Below are 17,900 nucleotides of genomic sequence, written 5' to 3'. Positions count from 1 at the left end.
AAAAAAACTCAGAACATTTTTGCCAGGTGTGGTGGCTCACACCTGTAATCCCAGCACTTTGGGAGGCTGAGGCAGGCGGATCAAAAGGTCAGGAGTTCAAGACCATCCTGGCCAATATGGTGAAACCTCGTCTCTACTAAAAATACAAAAATTAGCTGGGCATGATGGCAGGTGCCTATAGTCCCAGCTACTCAGGAGGCTGAGGCAGGAGAATTGCTTGAACCTGGGAGGCGGAGGTTGCAGTGAGCCAAGATTGCACTACTGCACTCTAGCCTGGGCGACAGAGGGAGACTCTGTCTCAAAAAAAAAAAAAAAAAAAAACTTTTACCTAAAATCATTTTATGAAAAAGAAAAATTTAAATTCAGACAAATTTAGTCTCGCTCTGTCGCCCAGGCTGGAGTGCAGTGGCGCAATCTCGGCTCACTGCAAGCTCCGCCTCCCGGGTTCACGCCATTCTCCTGCCTCAGCCTCTCCGAGTAGCTGGGACTACAGGCGCCCGCCACCACGCCCGGCTAATTTTTTGTATTTTTAGTAGAGACGGGGTTTCACCGTGGTCTCGATCTCCTGACCTCGTGATCCGCCCGCCTCGGCCTCCCAAAGTGCTGGGATTACAAGCGTAAAAGAGACCTAGCCAGGTGTGGTGGCTCACGCCTGTAATCTCAGCAATTTGGGAGGCCGAGGTGGGCAGATCACCTGAGGTCAGGCATTCAAGACAAGCCTACCTAACATGGTGAAACCCCGTCTCTACTAAAATACAAAATTAGCTGGGCATGGTGGGAGGCACCTGTAATCCCAGCTACTCAGGAGACTGAGGCAGGAGAATCGCTAGAACCCAGGAGGCGGGGGTTGCAGTGAGTCGAGATCACACCACAGCACTCCAGCCTGGGGGAGAGGGCAAGACTCCATCTCAAAAAAACACCCAAAACAAAGAAACAAAGAAACAAACAAACAAAAATTAGTCGGGCGTGGTGGCGTGCGCCTGTAATCCCAGCTACTCAGGAGGCTGGGGCAGGAGAATCACTTGAACTTGGGAGGTGGAGGTTGCAATGAGCCAAGATCACGCCATTGCACTCTAGCCTGGGCAACAGAGGGAGACTTCGGCTCAAAAAAAAAAAAAAAAAAAAAAGACCTGTACCAGTTTTATTCACTAATGAGAAGTTGAAAATTTTTGGTTTGTTCAATACCTAAAGAAGAGCAAGAAAACTGTAATATGGCAATATACTAGAATATTGTGCAGCCTCTAAAAATAACGTTTGAAAAAATGTTATGAATGGAATGTAAAACACTTATGGTAGGTATACTATTAAATGGCAAAAAGCAAGATATAAAATTCTACATAGAACAACATCTTTATATACAATATCCATGAAATATGAATATTCATTAATGAGATTATGTGAGATTGCTACTTTTCTTTTTTCTCTATTTGCTAAATTTTCTAAAATGAGTGTATATTGGTTTCTTTAATATCAATTTAATTCAGAAATAATTCACATGCTATACAATTCTATTTAAAATGTACAATTCAATGGTTTTTAATATATTCACAGAGCTGTGAAACTGTGTGTATTGCTTTTATAATGAGAAAAAAATTTAGATGAACAGATCTGTGGCTTACAGACACTCTCTAAAAATACATTGTTTCCCTTTACGTAAACAGATATGCTCTGTATTTAACCACAGCAAGGAGCCACTTTTAGCCAAGCCAACCAATATGTGCTCTAAGTTGCTCGGTCAAAATAAACACAGGTAGCAGGATTCTCTTTTCTAAGGCTAATTGCTCTTATCTATATTTAAATGAAGTTTAAATAAAAATGGGAAACTTGATCACAGTATTTACCTTTACAGTGCTTGTGGTCCGGAGTCCGGGTGTAGCCTTTGTGGCATGAACACATGTAGGAGCCTTCAAGGTTGGAACAATCACCATTTGTGCAGACGTTTGGTTCCAGGCACTCGTCCACATCTTGAAGAATGTTGCGTAATGGAAAGAACAAAAAAAGAAGAAAAAGAAAACATGGATAAAGTTAAATTTGGTTAGAAATGGAAACAGTAGACCTTCAGAAGACCAGGCAGATTCTTAAAGATAAACTGTCAAATTAGCTCAAAGGAGAAAAAGCAGCTTGTCGTGAGCTAAATGGATGACGGTTCTATACTTTAACTTACCTTCTGAAAATAACTCAGAACCAAATATGCTCTATGAACAAATTCAAGAGGTAAAGATGGCTTGTTGTAGGGGGGAGGAAGAAAGAGACGGGAGATTTAGTGCAACATCTCTACAAGAAAGAATTTTCCAAAGAACCAAAGATGGGTTGAGGTCTATTTTGGAAACTGATGAATTCAATAGGATGGGAGAGTTCACAAAAGCAAAAGATATGACTCATGACCCAGAGAAATCACAGGGAAGTTTTAACAGAAAGGTGAAAAAGAGTCTAATAAAAAGCTCTAAAATGGCAGTGAATCCATATGATAAAAACCAAGTAATCTAAGGGACAAACACAAGCCTACTGGGCAGTTTGAAGGTAGGGTAGAGGCTGAAGAGGTAGATAATAATAATAATAGCACCTAATCTTTATCAAGCACTTGCTACATGTGGGCATTAAAAGCTTTACATACATCATCTCATTTAATCCGAACAAAATCCTTATGGGCCAACCATTTTATGGAGGAAGGAACTGAAGCTTAGAGAAGTTCAATAACTAGCCCAAGGCCACATAGAAAATGGTGGTTCTGAGATTTGAACCCCAGCCTATCCTTTTAACCTGACTGTAAGTTTCTGTCACAGGCAAAGTTAAATCTTGTGATAGAAACAGTTAAAGAAAGAGAGAATGTATGAGTTGATGTTTGTTTTTATTATTTGCTAACACAGCATTTATATTGAAAATAATCATCTAAAATTTACTTCATTAAAAAATATTAAGTTCCTACTACATATTACTGTTTTTCAAAAATAAATAAATATGTAAGTTCTGTGTCCCATTTGAATGGCCCTGGGTAGGTCCACTGTATGTCTCAATGACAGACACTAGTGAGGTATCAATAAGCAAAAACTTAAAGAGGAAAAACTTAAATCACAAAATGCTAAAACTACACATACAATATCACAATTAGGCTTAATCTTATAGGGGTCTATAACATAATCAAAGCATCTTAAGCCTAAGGCAGGCAAACGAGGAGGAAAAGATGCATGACAGCATCTGTTTCACTTTTCAATGCTCACTACACCACGAAAGCAGCAAAGCTTTCTACCCTCTTAAGGCAGTCACAAGCACACTGACAATACAAATCCAGAGTCTAGATTGCATGCATTTGCATTGTATTCAGACTATTCTTTCTTACAGTGGAATGCAGAAATGGAGTTGTACTAAAACATGGCAAACACTTATCTGTGAGTGTGCACACGGGTGTGTTCCCTGCCCATATTGAGAAGAGCCAAGGAAATGGCACCGCCTAGGTGCTCTGCGTTGCTTTCACAAAATATCACTAATTATGGTGAACTGACTCTAGTCCACGACAACAAAAATAGCACTTCCAGACTGACTCATTAACCACCCTTTCCTTGGTTGTGGGAATCCACTTCTGTAAACACTGAAGGCAAACAACTTGAAAGAAGAAGCCAAGCATTGGAGCCAAAGTAAATAATGGGAATGAGCCTAGACACCAGGCATAGAAATTCCAGACAGCAACAGGAAAATGTCATGTTTAGTATCTGGTTTTGTTTCAAAAATGTTAACAAGCTCAGAAATGTATGGATTGCTCTCTTTAATTATTCATGCACCAGGGAAAGTGATTTATAAGGCTGCAGAATATAACAGCAAAATCAATTTCTAAGACCATACTTTCTCTAGGTAAAGTAAATTAACAGACACTGTAGATTACCATTTAGGAGATACTTATAAAACTTCTATTTTTCTAGGCTATTCATGATTAATGATGAAGCAGAATGCCTTGAAATATCTAGGGTAGCCTGATGTGTTTATTCTTTCTTACTTATTATAGACATAATTGCATGGAACCAGAATTCTGTCAAGCCAATCACCGTAGTTATAGAACAGTTTGAACTGAAAGTACATTGCCTTAATGAGACTATGCTCCTGAAAAAATAGCAAGACAGTAAAATATCACTAAAGAATCGCTACAAAGAAGGAAGGTCTCCAGAGAGCAACCACACATACAAACACTTGGTGGATGCAAATGGTGTAAAATTAATTCAGCATTGTATTGTTAGCCCAGATTTCTCTCCTAAACTGTAGAAGCACACATCCAGCTGGTAAGTCTACTGGACATCTCCTTGATGTCCCCCAGGTACCTCTGAGTCTTTACGGCCAAAACTGACCCCTCCCCTGTCTTTTCCTTATGTTATTGTCCATACCAATATCTTGTACTACTCTCTCTCTTCTGGAGTCCTTACTTTTACTCTCCCTCTTTCCTCACATTGTTTATTGCCCAGGCATACCAATCTGCCTTTCAAATCTCTCTCAAATCACCTACTTTCATTCTTTCTCACCTGAGTTACTGCCATAGTCTTTTAATTTGTTTTTCTAAGACTTGGCTTCTCTAATCCATTATCCAGCTTGCGGACAGAATAAACTTTTTTCTAAAATACAAATCTGATAAATGGTGGTGGCTCCTCTACTTTAAAAACCTTCAATGGCTTTCAGTGTTCTTCAGTTTAGTCAAGGACACAAACTTATGGGGCCCTGGGTGGTAATGATAGCAGAAGGCGTGGCCCCCACAGTTCTAGCTTCCAACCCTTGGGAAAATCTCCCATCAATGCCATAAGAAGTGCTATGCTTTGAAAATGGTTTGTCCCTGCTAAAACTCATGTTGAGGCTTGGTTGTCAAGGTGGCAGCATAGGGAAGTCGTGCTTTTAAGAGGAGATTAGTTCATTAAGATAGATGAATGTCTTTCTCTCGAGACTGGGTTAGTTCTTGTGGGAATGAAATTGTTCCCAAGAGAGTGGATTGTTATAAAGTGAGGTTGCCTCTGTGTTTTGCTCTCTTTGCATGCGCTTGCTTCACCTCCCACTTCTCCAGCATATTAAGATGCAGCACAAGGCTCTCACCAGAAGTGGCCATCTGATCTTGAATTTGCCAGTCTCCAGAATCATGAGCTAAATAAATAAACCTCTCTTCTTCATAAATGACCTAGTGTCAAGGTGTTCTGTTACAGCAACACAAAATGGGTTACGAAGGAAGAAGGTGATCCCTACCCACCCCACCACCCACCCCATGGTTGCCTTTTCCCTGAAGCAGAGGGAGGTGATTATGCCTCTGGTTTTCATGGTAGAGCTCAAAATTTGTCTTACTCTAAGATATGGTCTTACAGAATATTCATATTACCCAAATTCTTCCAGTCCATATACATAATGAGTTCAACAGGCCTTTGTGTTTTATCTGTTAGGAAATATAATCAAAAACAGCGTTGACAGAAAAATTGGTTCTAGCCAGGTGCGGTGGCTCTTGTCTATAATCCTAGAAACTCAGGAGGCTGAGGTGGGAGGACTGCTTGAGGACAAGAGTTTGAGACCAGTCTGGCCACCACAGCAAGCCCCTGTCTCCACAAATAAACATTTTTTTTTAATTAGCTGAGTGTGGTGGTGCGTGCCTGTAGTCCCAGCTACTTGGGAGGCTGAGGCAGGAGGATCACTGGAGCCCAGGAGTCAGAGACTGCAGTGAGCTGTGATCATGGTGCTGCACTCCAGCCTGGACAAGACCTTGAACTTTAAAAAATAAAAAAAGAAAGAAAAGAAAAATGGATTCTAAATCTTAAATAATTTACCAATGGGCTTTTGAGACATAACAATTTGGCATTTGCCACTCAATGAATTAATTAAACCTCCCAGGGTAAGAAACTTGCCAGAGGTATCAGGTCAGACTTGGTAGGCAGATAGTTCAAAGATGCATGCATCCATCTTACTATCCTATCACCCAGTCCAAATTGATCCTTCTCATCTACAGTGCCCAGAGAGACTCTAACAATTGCATGGTTGAAAACTAGATGTGCCATGCCCACAGGATTTCCTGGTCTACTCATCTAATCACTGTATCAGGAAAGGCAGTCAGGACAGTCTAGCATGATTTATCCTTAATGAATCCTGACTGGTTCTTATAATCATCACTTCCTTTTAAAAATGTTTCATCTCATCGTTTGAATCACACATTCTACAGTTCTTTGTCAAGATTAACATGAAGCTCAGTGGTCAGTAATTCCCAGACTCCACCTTCTTTTCTTTTTTTTTTTTTTTTGAGACAGAGTCTCGCTCTGTCACCCAGGCTGCAGTGCAGTGGTGAGATCTTGGCTCACTGCAACTTCTGCTTCCTGGGTTCAAGCGATTCTCCTGCCTCAGCCACCTGAGTAGCTGGGACTACAGGTGCTCACCACCATACCTGGCTAATTTTTTGTATTTTTAATAGAGACAGAGTTTCACCGTGTTAGCCAGGATGGTCTTGATCTCCTGACCTTGTGATCTGCCCACATCGGCCTCCCAAAGTGCTGAGATTACAGGCATGAGCCACCGTGCCCGGCCTCCACCTTCTTTTCTTTCTGGGGGGAAATGAAAACAATACTCTCTCCGTATCCTCTGGTAACTGTCAATTCTCCACAATTTCACAGAGATGACTCCCAGCTGGCCAGTAATCCCACCTGGCTCATTGTCTCATTGCTTTGGGGTGTAATTCATCTGGGTGAAGAACCTTTTAAAATTTAAAATTTCCCTTCCTAATGAGAGGTGACAGCGTGCTGGCAGTCGTCACAGACCTCGCTCGCTCTCGGCGCCTCCTCTGCCTCGGCTCCCACTTTGGCGGCACTTGAGGAGCCCTTCAGCCCCCCGCTGCACTGTGGAAGCCCCTTTCTGGGCTGGCCAAGGCCAGAGCCGGCTCCCTCGGCTTGCAGGGAGGTGTGGAGGGAGGGGCGCGAGCGGGAACTGGGGCTGCGCGCCGCGATTGCGGGCCAGCTAGAGTTCCAGGTGGGCGTGGGCTTGGCGGGCCCTGCACTCAGAGCAGCCGTCCAGTGAGGGACAATGAGGGACTTTGCACCCGGGCCAGCGGGTGCGGAGGGTGTACTGGGTCCCCCAGCAGTGCCAGCCCACTGGCACTGCGCTCGATTTCTCGCCGGGCCTTAGCTGCCTTCCCGCGAGGCAGGGCTCGGGACCTGCAGCCCGCCGAGCCTGAGCCTCCCACCCCCTCCATGGGCTCCTGTGCAGCCGGAGCCTCCCCAGCGAGCGCCACCCGCTGCTCCACAGCGCCCAGTCCCATCGACCACCCAACGGCTGAGGAGTGCGAGCACACGGCGCAGGACTGGCAGGCAGCTCCACCTGCAGCCCTGGTGCAAGATCCACTGGGTGAAGCCAGCTGGGCTCCTGAGTCTGGTGGAGATGTGGAGAACCTTTATGTCTAGCTCAGGGATTGTAAATACACCAATCAGCACCTTGTGTCTAGCTCAGGTTCTGTGAATGCACCAACCGACACTCTGTATCTAGCTACTCTGGTGGGGCCTTGGAGAACCTTTATGTCTAGCTCAAGGATTGTAAATACACCAATCGGCACTCTGTATCTAGCTCAGGGTTTGTAAACACACCAATCAGCACCCTATGTCTAGCTGGAGGTTTGTGAGTGCACCAATCGACACTCTGTGTCTAGATGCTCTGGTGGGCCTTGGAAAACCTATGTCTAGCTCAGGGATTATAAATACACCAGTCGGCACTCTGTGTCTAGCTCGAGGTTTGTGAATGCACCAACTGACACTCTGTATCTGGCTGCTCTGGTGGGGCCTTGGAGAACCTTTATGTCGATACTCTGTACCTAACTGATCTGATGGGGACGTGGAGAACCTTTATGTCTAGCTCAGGGATGGTAAACGCACCAATCGGCGCCCTGTCAAAACAGACCACTCCGCTCTACCAATCAGCAGGACATGGGTGGGGCCAGATAAGAGAATAAAAGCAGGCTGCCCGAGCCAGGAGTGTCAACTCGCTGGGGTCCCCTTCCACACTGTGGAAGCTTTGTTCTTTCACTCTTTGCAATAAATCTTGCTACTGCTCACTCTTTGGGTCCACACTGCTTTTATGAGCTGTCACACCGCGAAGGTCTGCAGCTTCACTCTTGAAGCCAGTGAGACCACGAGCCCACTGGGAGAAACGAACAACTCCAGACGCGCCGCCTTAAGAGCTGTAACACTCACCGCGAAGGTCTGCACCTTCACTCCTGAGCCAGTGAGACCACGAACCCACCAGAAGGAACAAACTCCAAACACATCTGAACATCAGAAGGAACAAACTCCGGACACGCCGCCTTTAGGAGCTGTAACACTCACCGTGAGGGTCCGCGGCTTCATTCTTGAAGTCAGTGAGACCAAGAACCCACGAATTCCGGACACACTAATATCCTGGGAACATACCAGACTGTCTCAAGCCCCTCCCTGGTGGGCATAACCCACCACGTACAGAGGATATTCAGTGGCTGATGTCACCCGGTCATGTTCTCCTCAGCCTGTGCTCACTTACATTTCATGTAGCAGATGCTTGGAGTTGGCTAGAATTTGTCCTGGAGCAGTAATTTACCTGTATTACTTCCTGTACTTTCAATGAGATGAATATGTTAACATAGCCAATTATTTCTCTAAGGCTATCCAAACTCAATTTGTTCCTTAATCACCAATACAGGCTTCAGTGAGTCAGTACCACTTGAGATAGGGATAAAGCATCTTATTCTAGCACTATAACTATAGGAAAACACAGGATTACCCCCTACCCCAAATGTGTCATTACTCCAGTGATTCCTCAACTATTCTTCACACATAATCTTTTATACTAAAGAAGATGGGAGAATATATTTGGCAGAAAAGCAAGCATGGCAAAATGAGAGACAGATGTTGGTCCAGCCAGTGTGATGAAACCACCTCAACTGCATTTGAGGTATAGTAGATCCTCAGAATCTCACACCCCCTCTGTCAGTTCTGATGAAGTTAAAATATGGGGTAGTAGCAACAGAGCTGCTGACAAACATTTGTTACATAATCCTCAAAGAATCATCACAGCTTTGCAGAACTGGAGAAAAACCAATGAATGCTATGCACATCCTACATAAAGAGCCAAGGATGATCTCAGAAAAATCCAATCACTAATCCCATCAAATTACTGGCTTCCTACCTCACCTTTCCAAAGGAGCATTTTATCTTTCAGCAAAACTCAACTGCCACTACATATGGTGCAGACTTGCTGTCTCAAACTCTAGAATCCCCGAGCCATTGTTACTGCTGCTTGCAAGGGATGATTCCAGCCCATGTGGCTTTCTCCTTTCTATGCTCTTTTATTTTCCTTATTGTCTTCATTATATTGTTTTGTTCTTTAGTTTTCTTATGTGTACATGAAGGGTACATGAGACATTGTACAGAACAAAACACTGGATTTAGAGATAAAAGATCAGGGGTCACATCCTAGTTCTGATATTTATTACCTATAACCTTTAGTAAGCCTAGTCTCTTGTTTGGGAATCAATTTCCACACTTGTACTACAGAGATGACTACCGTGAGGATCAAATGATGCCATCACGTCAAAACCTTCATAAACTATATAATGAGAAGGATTTTGTTATAATAATTAATGTTCCCACAAACCATGCTGCCTACTTTCAGAAGTTTTTGTTGTTGTTGTTGTTTTTATTTTATTTTTATTATACTTTAAGTTTTAGGGTACATGTGCACAACGTGCAGGTTTGTTACATATGTATCCATGTGCCATGTTGGTGTGCTGCACCCATTAACTCGTCATTTAACATTAGGTATATCTCCTAATTCTATCCCTCCCCTCTCCCCCCACCCCACAACAGGACCTGGTGTGTGATGTTCCCCTTCCTGTGTCCATGTGTTCTCATTGTTCAATTCCCACCTATGAGTGAGAACATGCGGTGTTTGGTTTTTTGTCCTTGCGACAGTTTGCTGAGAATGATGGCTTCCAGCTTCATCCCTGTCCCTACAAAGGACATGAACTCATCATTTTTTATGGCTAACGTGCCCAATCTAGCCTGACCTTGGAAGCTAAGCAGGGTGGGCCCAGTTAGTATTTGGATGGGAGATATCGAACAGGAACCACAAAATTATTTACATTCATAAAAGAATTCTCCAAAAGGCCAGGCGCGGTGGCTCATGCCTGTAATCCCAGCACTTTGGGAGTCTGAGGCAGGTGGATCACGTGATCAGGAGTTCGAGAACAGCCTGACCAACACGGTGAAACCCCGTCTCTACCAAAAATACAAAAATTAGCCAGGCGTAATGGCATGCAGCTGTAATCCCAGCTACTCAGGAGGCTGAGGCAGGAGAATTGCTTGAACCCGGGAGGTGGAGGTTGCAGTGAGCCGAGATTGCACCATTGCACTCCAGCCTGGGCAACAGAGGGAGACTCTGTCTCAAAAAAATAAATAAATACAATAAAATAAAAAATAAAAATAAAAATAAGAATGCTCCAATGACATAGGAAGAATTAAAAAACTGTATGACATGAGCTTCAAAAAGCCAAAGAGAATATAGTTATATAGAAGAATGTGGCCCGGGCATGGTGGCTTACGCCTGTAATCCCAGCACTTTGGGAGGCTGAGGTGGGTGGATCACCTGAGGTCAGGAGTTCGAGGCTAGCCTGGCCAACATGGTGAAACCCCATCTCTACTAAACACACAAAAATTAGCCAAGCGTGGTGGTGGGCACCTGTAATCCCAGCTACTCGGGAGACTGAGGCAGGAGAATCCCTTGAACCCTGGAGGCGGACGTTGCAGTGAGCCGAGACCACGCCATTGCACTCCAGCCTGGGCGACAAGAGTGAGACACCATCTCCAAAAAAAAAAAAGAATGTGATACATAATTTACTTTACCAAGTACCAGTTATTACTGCATCTCTTATGTTTGAGGACAAGAGCAGGATAGAGGAGGGTAATAGTTGGGGACAAAAGGGTTGTAGCATGGACGGGGTTCTACCATGTGTCAGATGCCTACTAGGTGCTTCATATTGCTTACTTTGTTCTGGCAAGAAAGCTTAAACAGCAAGTATTTCGATCCCCATTTTACAGATAATAAAACTAAGCTTCAGAGAGGTCATGTAGCCCAAACTCTGTCTAAATTCAGGGAACTAAGATCTCTACATTAGCAATATCAAATGTATCTTTAAATAATTAAATATTAGAGAGTTTCCTTGGGGGATGGCTCTCATCGGGTTTGAATCAGGCCAGCTCTCCACAAGTCAAGAAGAACCTGTTAATTGAGTACCTGACAGGCTGGCTTCCCTTAAGAAAGGACTTGGATGAAACAGCCATTTGGAACTGGCCAGAACCCAGAGTGACGAAATAGTCATTAAAGGTGGGGATCAAGTGGGCAGCAACTCCAGGCTGAATGTCAGGTCCAAGGAATACAGTGCCGAATGACGAACGTGACTCTCTAGAGAAGAATGAAATCCACGACTTGAAAGAAGAAGCTACATTAACAGAAGAGCCAACAAGAGTTGCCAAAAAGCATTAGGGATGATGTGTGTTAGGTACAGTCAGAAATGATAGATATTTGAAGTGGATAATAAACTATTGTATGACCTGAGCTAAACACTAGGGAAAAAATGTAGTCCCTCAGACAACACCTGCTAACATTTTGCCTATTTCTGCCCAAAACAATTTCTGCTCTAATTTATAAATCAAGGAGAAGCATCAATCAGTAAGATCCAGCTTACATGGCATGAATACAAAGAGGCCATTAATGGTTTCACCAAGTTCATCATTTAGTCTGTGAAAGAAGCAGAAAGTGTAACTGGTATAAAATCCCTGCAGAATATAGGGGTTGAATAGCAATGCTTAATGAAAATTCAATAGAAAGAGAGTCAAATCAACGTGAAGATAGACCAGTTTAGAAAAAAACTATAAGCATAATGCCAAATTTAAGAAATGTTATATAAAACATTGTATATATTTGATTATAACAATGTAAAAACATGTGAGAGGAGAGTTGTAGAAAAAAAGATACTAAGATTTATGGAACATCGCAGCCCTGTGAGATAGACATTATCATCTCTACAGATGGCAACTAACAAATGCCAAATGTAGGATTTTTCACCAAAATGGTGTGATTACAGGAAATTTTTTATTGGCCAGGCACGGTGGCTCACGCCTGTAGTCCCAGCACTTTGGGAGGCCGAGGCGGGTGGATCACGAGGTCAGGAGATCGAGACCATCCTGGCTGACATGGTGAAACCCCATCTCTACTAAAAATACAAAAAATTAGCCGGGCGTGGTGGCGGGCACCTGTAATCCCAGCTACTCGGGAGGTTGAGGCAGGAGAATGGCGTGAACACGGGAGGCGGAGGTTGCAGTGAGCCAAGATCATGCCACTGCAGAATTCTGTCTCTAAAAAAAAAAAAATCGCCGGGGGGTGGGCACTTGTAATCCAGTTTTGGGACCCTGGGCGGGATCGAATGGCGTGAACCCGGGAGGCGGAGCTTGCAGTGAGCCGAGATTGCGCCACTGCACTCCAGCCTGGGCGACAGAGCGAGACTCCGTCTCCAAAAAAAAAAAAAAAAAAAAAAAAAAAAAGTCTTTAATGTTATCACGGAGAATTTTCATTAAAAACTGCGGCAAAAAATTCATCAATATATCCTATATTATCGGAACTAAAAGGATATAATCACAGGTAACGGTTAGAGACAAAACAAATGACTAGCCAGGAAGAGCATGTTAATAACTTAGCATTTGACTATCCTGACCATGGGATCTCTAAAGACTCTGAATCTTTTTCTTTACTTTCCTTCACGTCATGTATCACATCTGACATCCCATATATTGTACTTGCTTATGTGTTTATTTGTAAGCACAATGTAAGCACTGGAGTGTAACTACAATGAAGGGAGAAACTTTATTTTATTCACTCTCTTTTTTTTTTTTTTTGAGATGGAGTCTTGCTCTGTCACCAGGCTGGAGTGCAGTGGCGCAATCTCGGCTCACTGCCACCTCCGCCTCCCAGGTTCAAGCGATTCTCCTGCCTCAGCCTCCTGGGTAGCTGGGACTATAGGCACGTGCCACCACGCCCAGCTAATTTTTGTATTTTTAGTGGAGATGGGGTTTCACCACGTTGGCCAGGATGGTCTTGATCTCTTGACCTCATGATCCGCCCATCTCGGCCTCCCAAAGTGCTGGGATTACAGGCGTGAGCCACTGCACCTGGCCTATTTTAGTCACTCTCAATCCCCAGTGTCCTGGAAAAATGTCCGGCACAAGGTAGATACTCAGTATTTGTTAAATGAATGAATATATACCCAGTTATGTTAGTGATGAGCTCAACTCAAAACTAGGCTTAAGACAAGACTGCACCTTCTGAAAGGTATTTTAGAGTACCAGAAGTACAAAGCTAGGGCTGGGCAGTCATTAACATGGTCAGAGTTTAGCAGAAAAATCCAACCCACCCATTGGCTCAATGTAAGTAGAAAGGCATGCTGCAATATCTGCTTTTTGTCACAGTCAACTTCTCAACATTTGAAAGCTCTACTACTATAAAAAATTAAGATGGAAAATCTATTTCAGTATAACCTGCAAAGGCCCTCATGAGAAATTTAGAAGAGCTGCAAGTCCAATATGAACAATGGATGGAACTGCAATTAAATCTTGGGGGAGTGGCTTCATCTGTAGATTATGTAGAGCCTAAAATTTTACCCAAAGCAGAAAGATAAAGGGCACTGCCTCCATTTAACAACAGGAAATGCACGACCTCAGCAATGCAAAAACAAAACAAGGGGCTAAATGTGGGACTTTGGCTGAATTGAGAAATGCAGTGATCTAATATTTCTGCTTATGATTCTACGCATCTGGTTGACAAAAGTAAAATTAGTTTTAAATGAGGTGCTGTGCTTCCATCACTAAAGTTTATATATATATGCACATACAGGTATAAGAATTCATTTAGTATTATTTATATTGAAGAACAATCACTTGCCAATTTGATCATTCACATTCCACTAATAAATTCATGAGTCAGGGCTGTGTTTATACTACTATTATGAATTGTAGTTATTTAAGGTAGAGTTCAGGCTCTGCTCCTGGATTATTTATCAGGATGTGAAAATGAGAATACACATGGAACCTTGATAGGCAAGTATGAAATTTATGCCAAATGGGAAAACTGAAACCATATCTATTAATACTTTCTGGCCAGCACCAGTTACAAAAACAATTGCTTATCAAATAAGCAATTAGGAACAACTAATGAATAAAAATCTTTTCTTCAAAGACTACATCTCACCACTCCATCAGCAGAGACTCTTGGGTTGGGGATGGGCCTAGGGGCTCAGGACATGGAGCTCTCCATACCAGCTACAGAGTCTGAGCTGATGCTGCTTGGTGATGAGACTAAAGCTTTAAAACTGAGAGTACTTCTGCAACCCCCATTAAAACACCTAAATGTCTTCCCAGGGCTATGAGAATGAAGACCGTCAGTTTTAACAGGACTAAGAGGGCTTTAAATTTTTCAGTGGTCTGTCCTCTCATCTTGCAGCAAATCTTCCTGTGTTCTCTGGCCTTCAGCTACACTGGCCTTCTGCTCTCTTCTTCCTCCACAAGCCTCTGGCATATGCTGTTTACTGTGCCTGAAATGTTCTCCCTCCCACCTCCTCACCAGTTGAACCTCAACTCAAGAATTTTCCCAAGGGCAGCTCGTTCTACCATATGCTCTCACAGCATCATAGAACTCTCCTTTCTAGTGCTTGTCTCAAATCTGTGAGTTTGCATTTATCTGTGAGACGTTTGAGTGCATGTCAGTCTCCCCCACCAGACAGTAAGTACCAAAAGGAAGGGGTCATACCAGTTTTTCCTCTCAATAGATCCCAGAACTTAGTACAACTCTGGAGATATACAGTAAGTTTTGCCTTTTGTTTCATATTTTAGAGACAGGGTCTCACTGTCACTCGGGCTGGAGAGCAGTGGCACAATCATAGCTCACTGAAACCTCGACCTCCCGGACTCAAGCAATCCTCCCACCTCAGCCTTCAAGAAGCTGAGATTACAGGCACACACCACGAAGCCCAGGTAAGTTTTTTAATGTTTTGTAGAGATGAGGTCTTGCTATGCTGCCCAGGCTGGTGTCAAACTCCTGGCCACAAGTGATCCTCGTGCCTCCGCCTTCCAAAGTTCTGGGATTACAGGCATGAGCCACCATGCATAGCCTATAGTAAGTTCTTAAGCATTTGAGGGAGAAAGGAAAGAAGGAATGAAAAGTTTAACCCACATATTCAGAGTTCTGGTATGGAGTGGAAAAGAGTTCAAGTTTTAGGGGAAAAGATTGCATGGTAGACACAAATGAAAACCATTAAGGGGCAGAGCTAACTACAGCACAGATAATTAGAATCAAAGCAAATTTATCACTCTGTCTTCCTCAGTGCCTAAGGCACTACCTTTGCTACTTCTGTTGAAAATTTGTGTGTGTGTGTTACCTAATTCTACTTGTCTGTGGTAGACACTTCTTCTCTCTTTTTAAGTGTTTTGCTCTCCATCTCTCTTCCTTCCTGTAGACCTTACTATCTTATTTGGTTTTGGATATTTATCTCATTAGGAATAACAGTTTGTTTCAATCCTAATTATTTGCCCCATCTAGAATCTGACATCCTTCATGCTAAGTCATTGTCTTATTTTCTCAATGGTTAAAAGTTACTGGGAACTTTTCTTAGACTGATGTAAGATTTCATTTTTTCATTTTGAAAGAGGGCTCCATTGGCATTACACCACTCTATCAGAAAATGGGCCATGCAGAAGAAACAAACCTTTGATAAGTACACTATAGTACCTACCAAGGCACTGTCCATTCCAGCCTCGGAATCCTTCTGTGCAGGGAACGCACTGGTAAGATCCAGGAGAATTCACACACTGCTCATCTGGACAAGTACTTGGATTCAAACATTCATCAATATCTGAAAAATCAAAAAGCTAGGTCGTGAACGTTTTATCAGAATACCAAAGCAAAATCTTACTTTGGGATGAAGTCCGGGGGGAAAGCATGTTATATCTACATTTCAGTCGGAAAAACAATAATTGGGTAAGTGAGACATTGGGTCTATACTTTTTTTTTTTTTTTTTTTTTGAGACGGAGTCTCGCTCTGTCACCCAGGCTGGAGTGCAGTGGCGCCATCTCCGCTCACTGCACGCTCCACCTCCCGGGTTCATGTCATCCTCCTGCCTCAGCCTCCCAAGTAGCTGGGACTACAGGCACCCACCACCATGCCCGGCTAATTTTTTGTATTTTTAGTAGAGACGAGGTTTCACCATGTTAGCCAGGATGGTCTCGATCTCCTGACCTTGTAATCCGCCCGCCTCAGCCTCCCAAAGTGCTGGGATTACAGGCTTGAGCCACCACGCCCGGCCGACATTGGGTCTATACTTAAATACATGGCAATAATGCATGGTCAAGCATACCTGGATTAAAATATTTGCATACATTCCAAGGAAGAACCTGGCCCCAATTCTTCAACTAGCAGGACCTGGCCTCTCCACTCTGGGAGTTGGCAGCTCCTTTAGGGTCAATTTCTGGACATGAAACCTTTCAAGTAATAGCACAGCTTTCCAGAAAGAAATACAAGGAATGGGGGTGAGTGTGAGGAAGCCATGTATCCACCCAGCTAGAGGTTCTCTCTGCAGACATTGGATGCTCTAGGGAAATTCTCACTTTGGCTTCATGGGCCCAAGAACATCCTAGGTTTGAATAATTTAAAACCTTTCATATGACAGGAATTCCCTGGAGGTGGAAAAAAAAAAAAACATGAGGAGAGAGTGAACTCATCACCTACTTCCAAGCCTTTCCAGAAAACATGGTGATATGACCATATGGTAATATTTTCTGGTAAAAATACACCTTACTTTTCATATTCACATCTAACTGAAGTTATTAATCATCATTCTTTTCAATTTGGGGAGAAAAAAATCACCTAAAATATGGTTAAGTCTGTGCAGAGATAACTACTACGACAGCTTGAGGCATTTTTAAGAATTGTCAAACAATAAAATTAGGAAAAAGATATAGGAGAGAGTTCAACAGTTTAAAATAAGTGTTAACACCATGGCTTCTAGCTGCATTTAAAATAAGTGTTTTTTCTGAGGTGGATCTTGAATTTATATGAGTGGATTTAATGTTTAAGTATCCCAGTACACAATGTATATATGACCTTTAATCACACTTAAAATATAAACAGATTTTCAGGACATAAACTACAGAAACAAAAAAAGAAAGAAATATATAATGGGTCCACTAAATATCCATGGGTATGTGATGTCTACATTCTAGTAAATACTTAAAAATTATCTCCCATTGCATATCATTAGACATGTGAAAAGATACTTAAAGTGAAAAAGTTGAAGATGATATTAACAAAATAAGCACCAGGTCAGTGTTGTAATTTTTTTTCTATCAGTAAAAATTCTTGCCAAAAGCCAATGACACATAGTGGTTTTTTTAGGTCAGATGTTCTGGGACTTCTTGTTCTACAAAAAGATGGTGCTTGCCAGTTTCATTTTCCAAATAGCATTACATTCTCCTCTGGATGGGATATTTCAAAAAAATAGAACTACAACTGCTAAATCAGAGAATGCCATTGAGACGGCTGGCCCAATAAATAAGGTGCAATGTTGAGCAATACAAGATAACGTCCCTGAATTTCTAGCTGCTCTCACCTCTGCTTTTCCCCTCTTCTATAAATTAGGAACTACCTGCCTTGTAATACCTTAACAGAGTAAGGTAAGGATGCATGAGATAATATCTGTAAACTACAATAGACTCCTTGGAGACTGGTGCTATTTGAAAGCAACTTCGTTAGTGACAGCTGAGAAAATCTGTGAGCCAGAAGCCCGGGGACGTTTGGTTCTAGTCCATGATGAAATTTGAAAACAGCCGCGTTGCTT

General features: G+C 42.7%; 1 protein-coding gene across 6 annotated transcripts in view; it reads right to left on the bottom strand.

Moving 5' to 3' along the window:
* Nucleotides 1–17,900, bottom strand: part of LTBP1 (latent transforming growth factor beta binding protein 1) — a 462,412-nt gene that overhangs the window by 123,720 nt on the left and 320,792 nt on the right. For all 6 annotated transcript variants that reach the window (XM_032172648.2, XM_032172650.2, XM_058426675.1 and 3 more), the window contains 2 exons: nucleotides 15,800–15,919; nucleotides 1,842–1,964 (listed from right to left, as the gene is read on the bottom strand). In XM_032172648.2, coding sequence (XP_032028539.1) covers nucleotides 1,842–1,964; nucleotides 15,800–15,919 — 243 coding nt within the window. The remainder of the gene's footprint in view (nucleotides 1–1,841; nucleotides 1,965–15,799; nucleotides 15,920–17,900) is intronic.

The sequence above is a fragment of the Hylobates moloch genome, unplaced genomic scaffold (genome assembly GCF_009828535.3).
Source record: "Hylobates moloch isolate HMO894 unplaced genomic scaffold, HMol_V3 SCAFFOLD_13, whole genome shotgun sequence".
Taxonomy (NCBI): domain Eukaryota; kingdom Metazoa; phylum Chordata; class Mammalia; order Primates; family Hylobatidae; genus Hylobates; species Hylobates moloch.
Note: the sequence above shows the minus strand (reverse complement) of the source record. Positions and strands in the feature narration are given on the sequence as shown.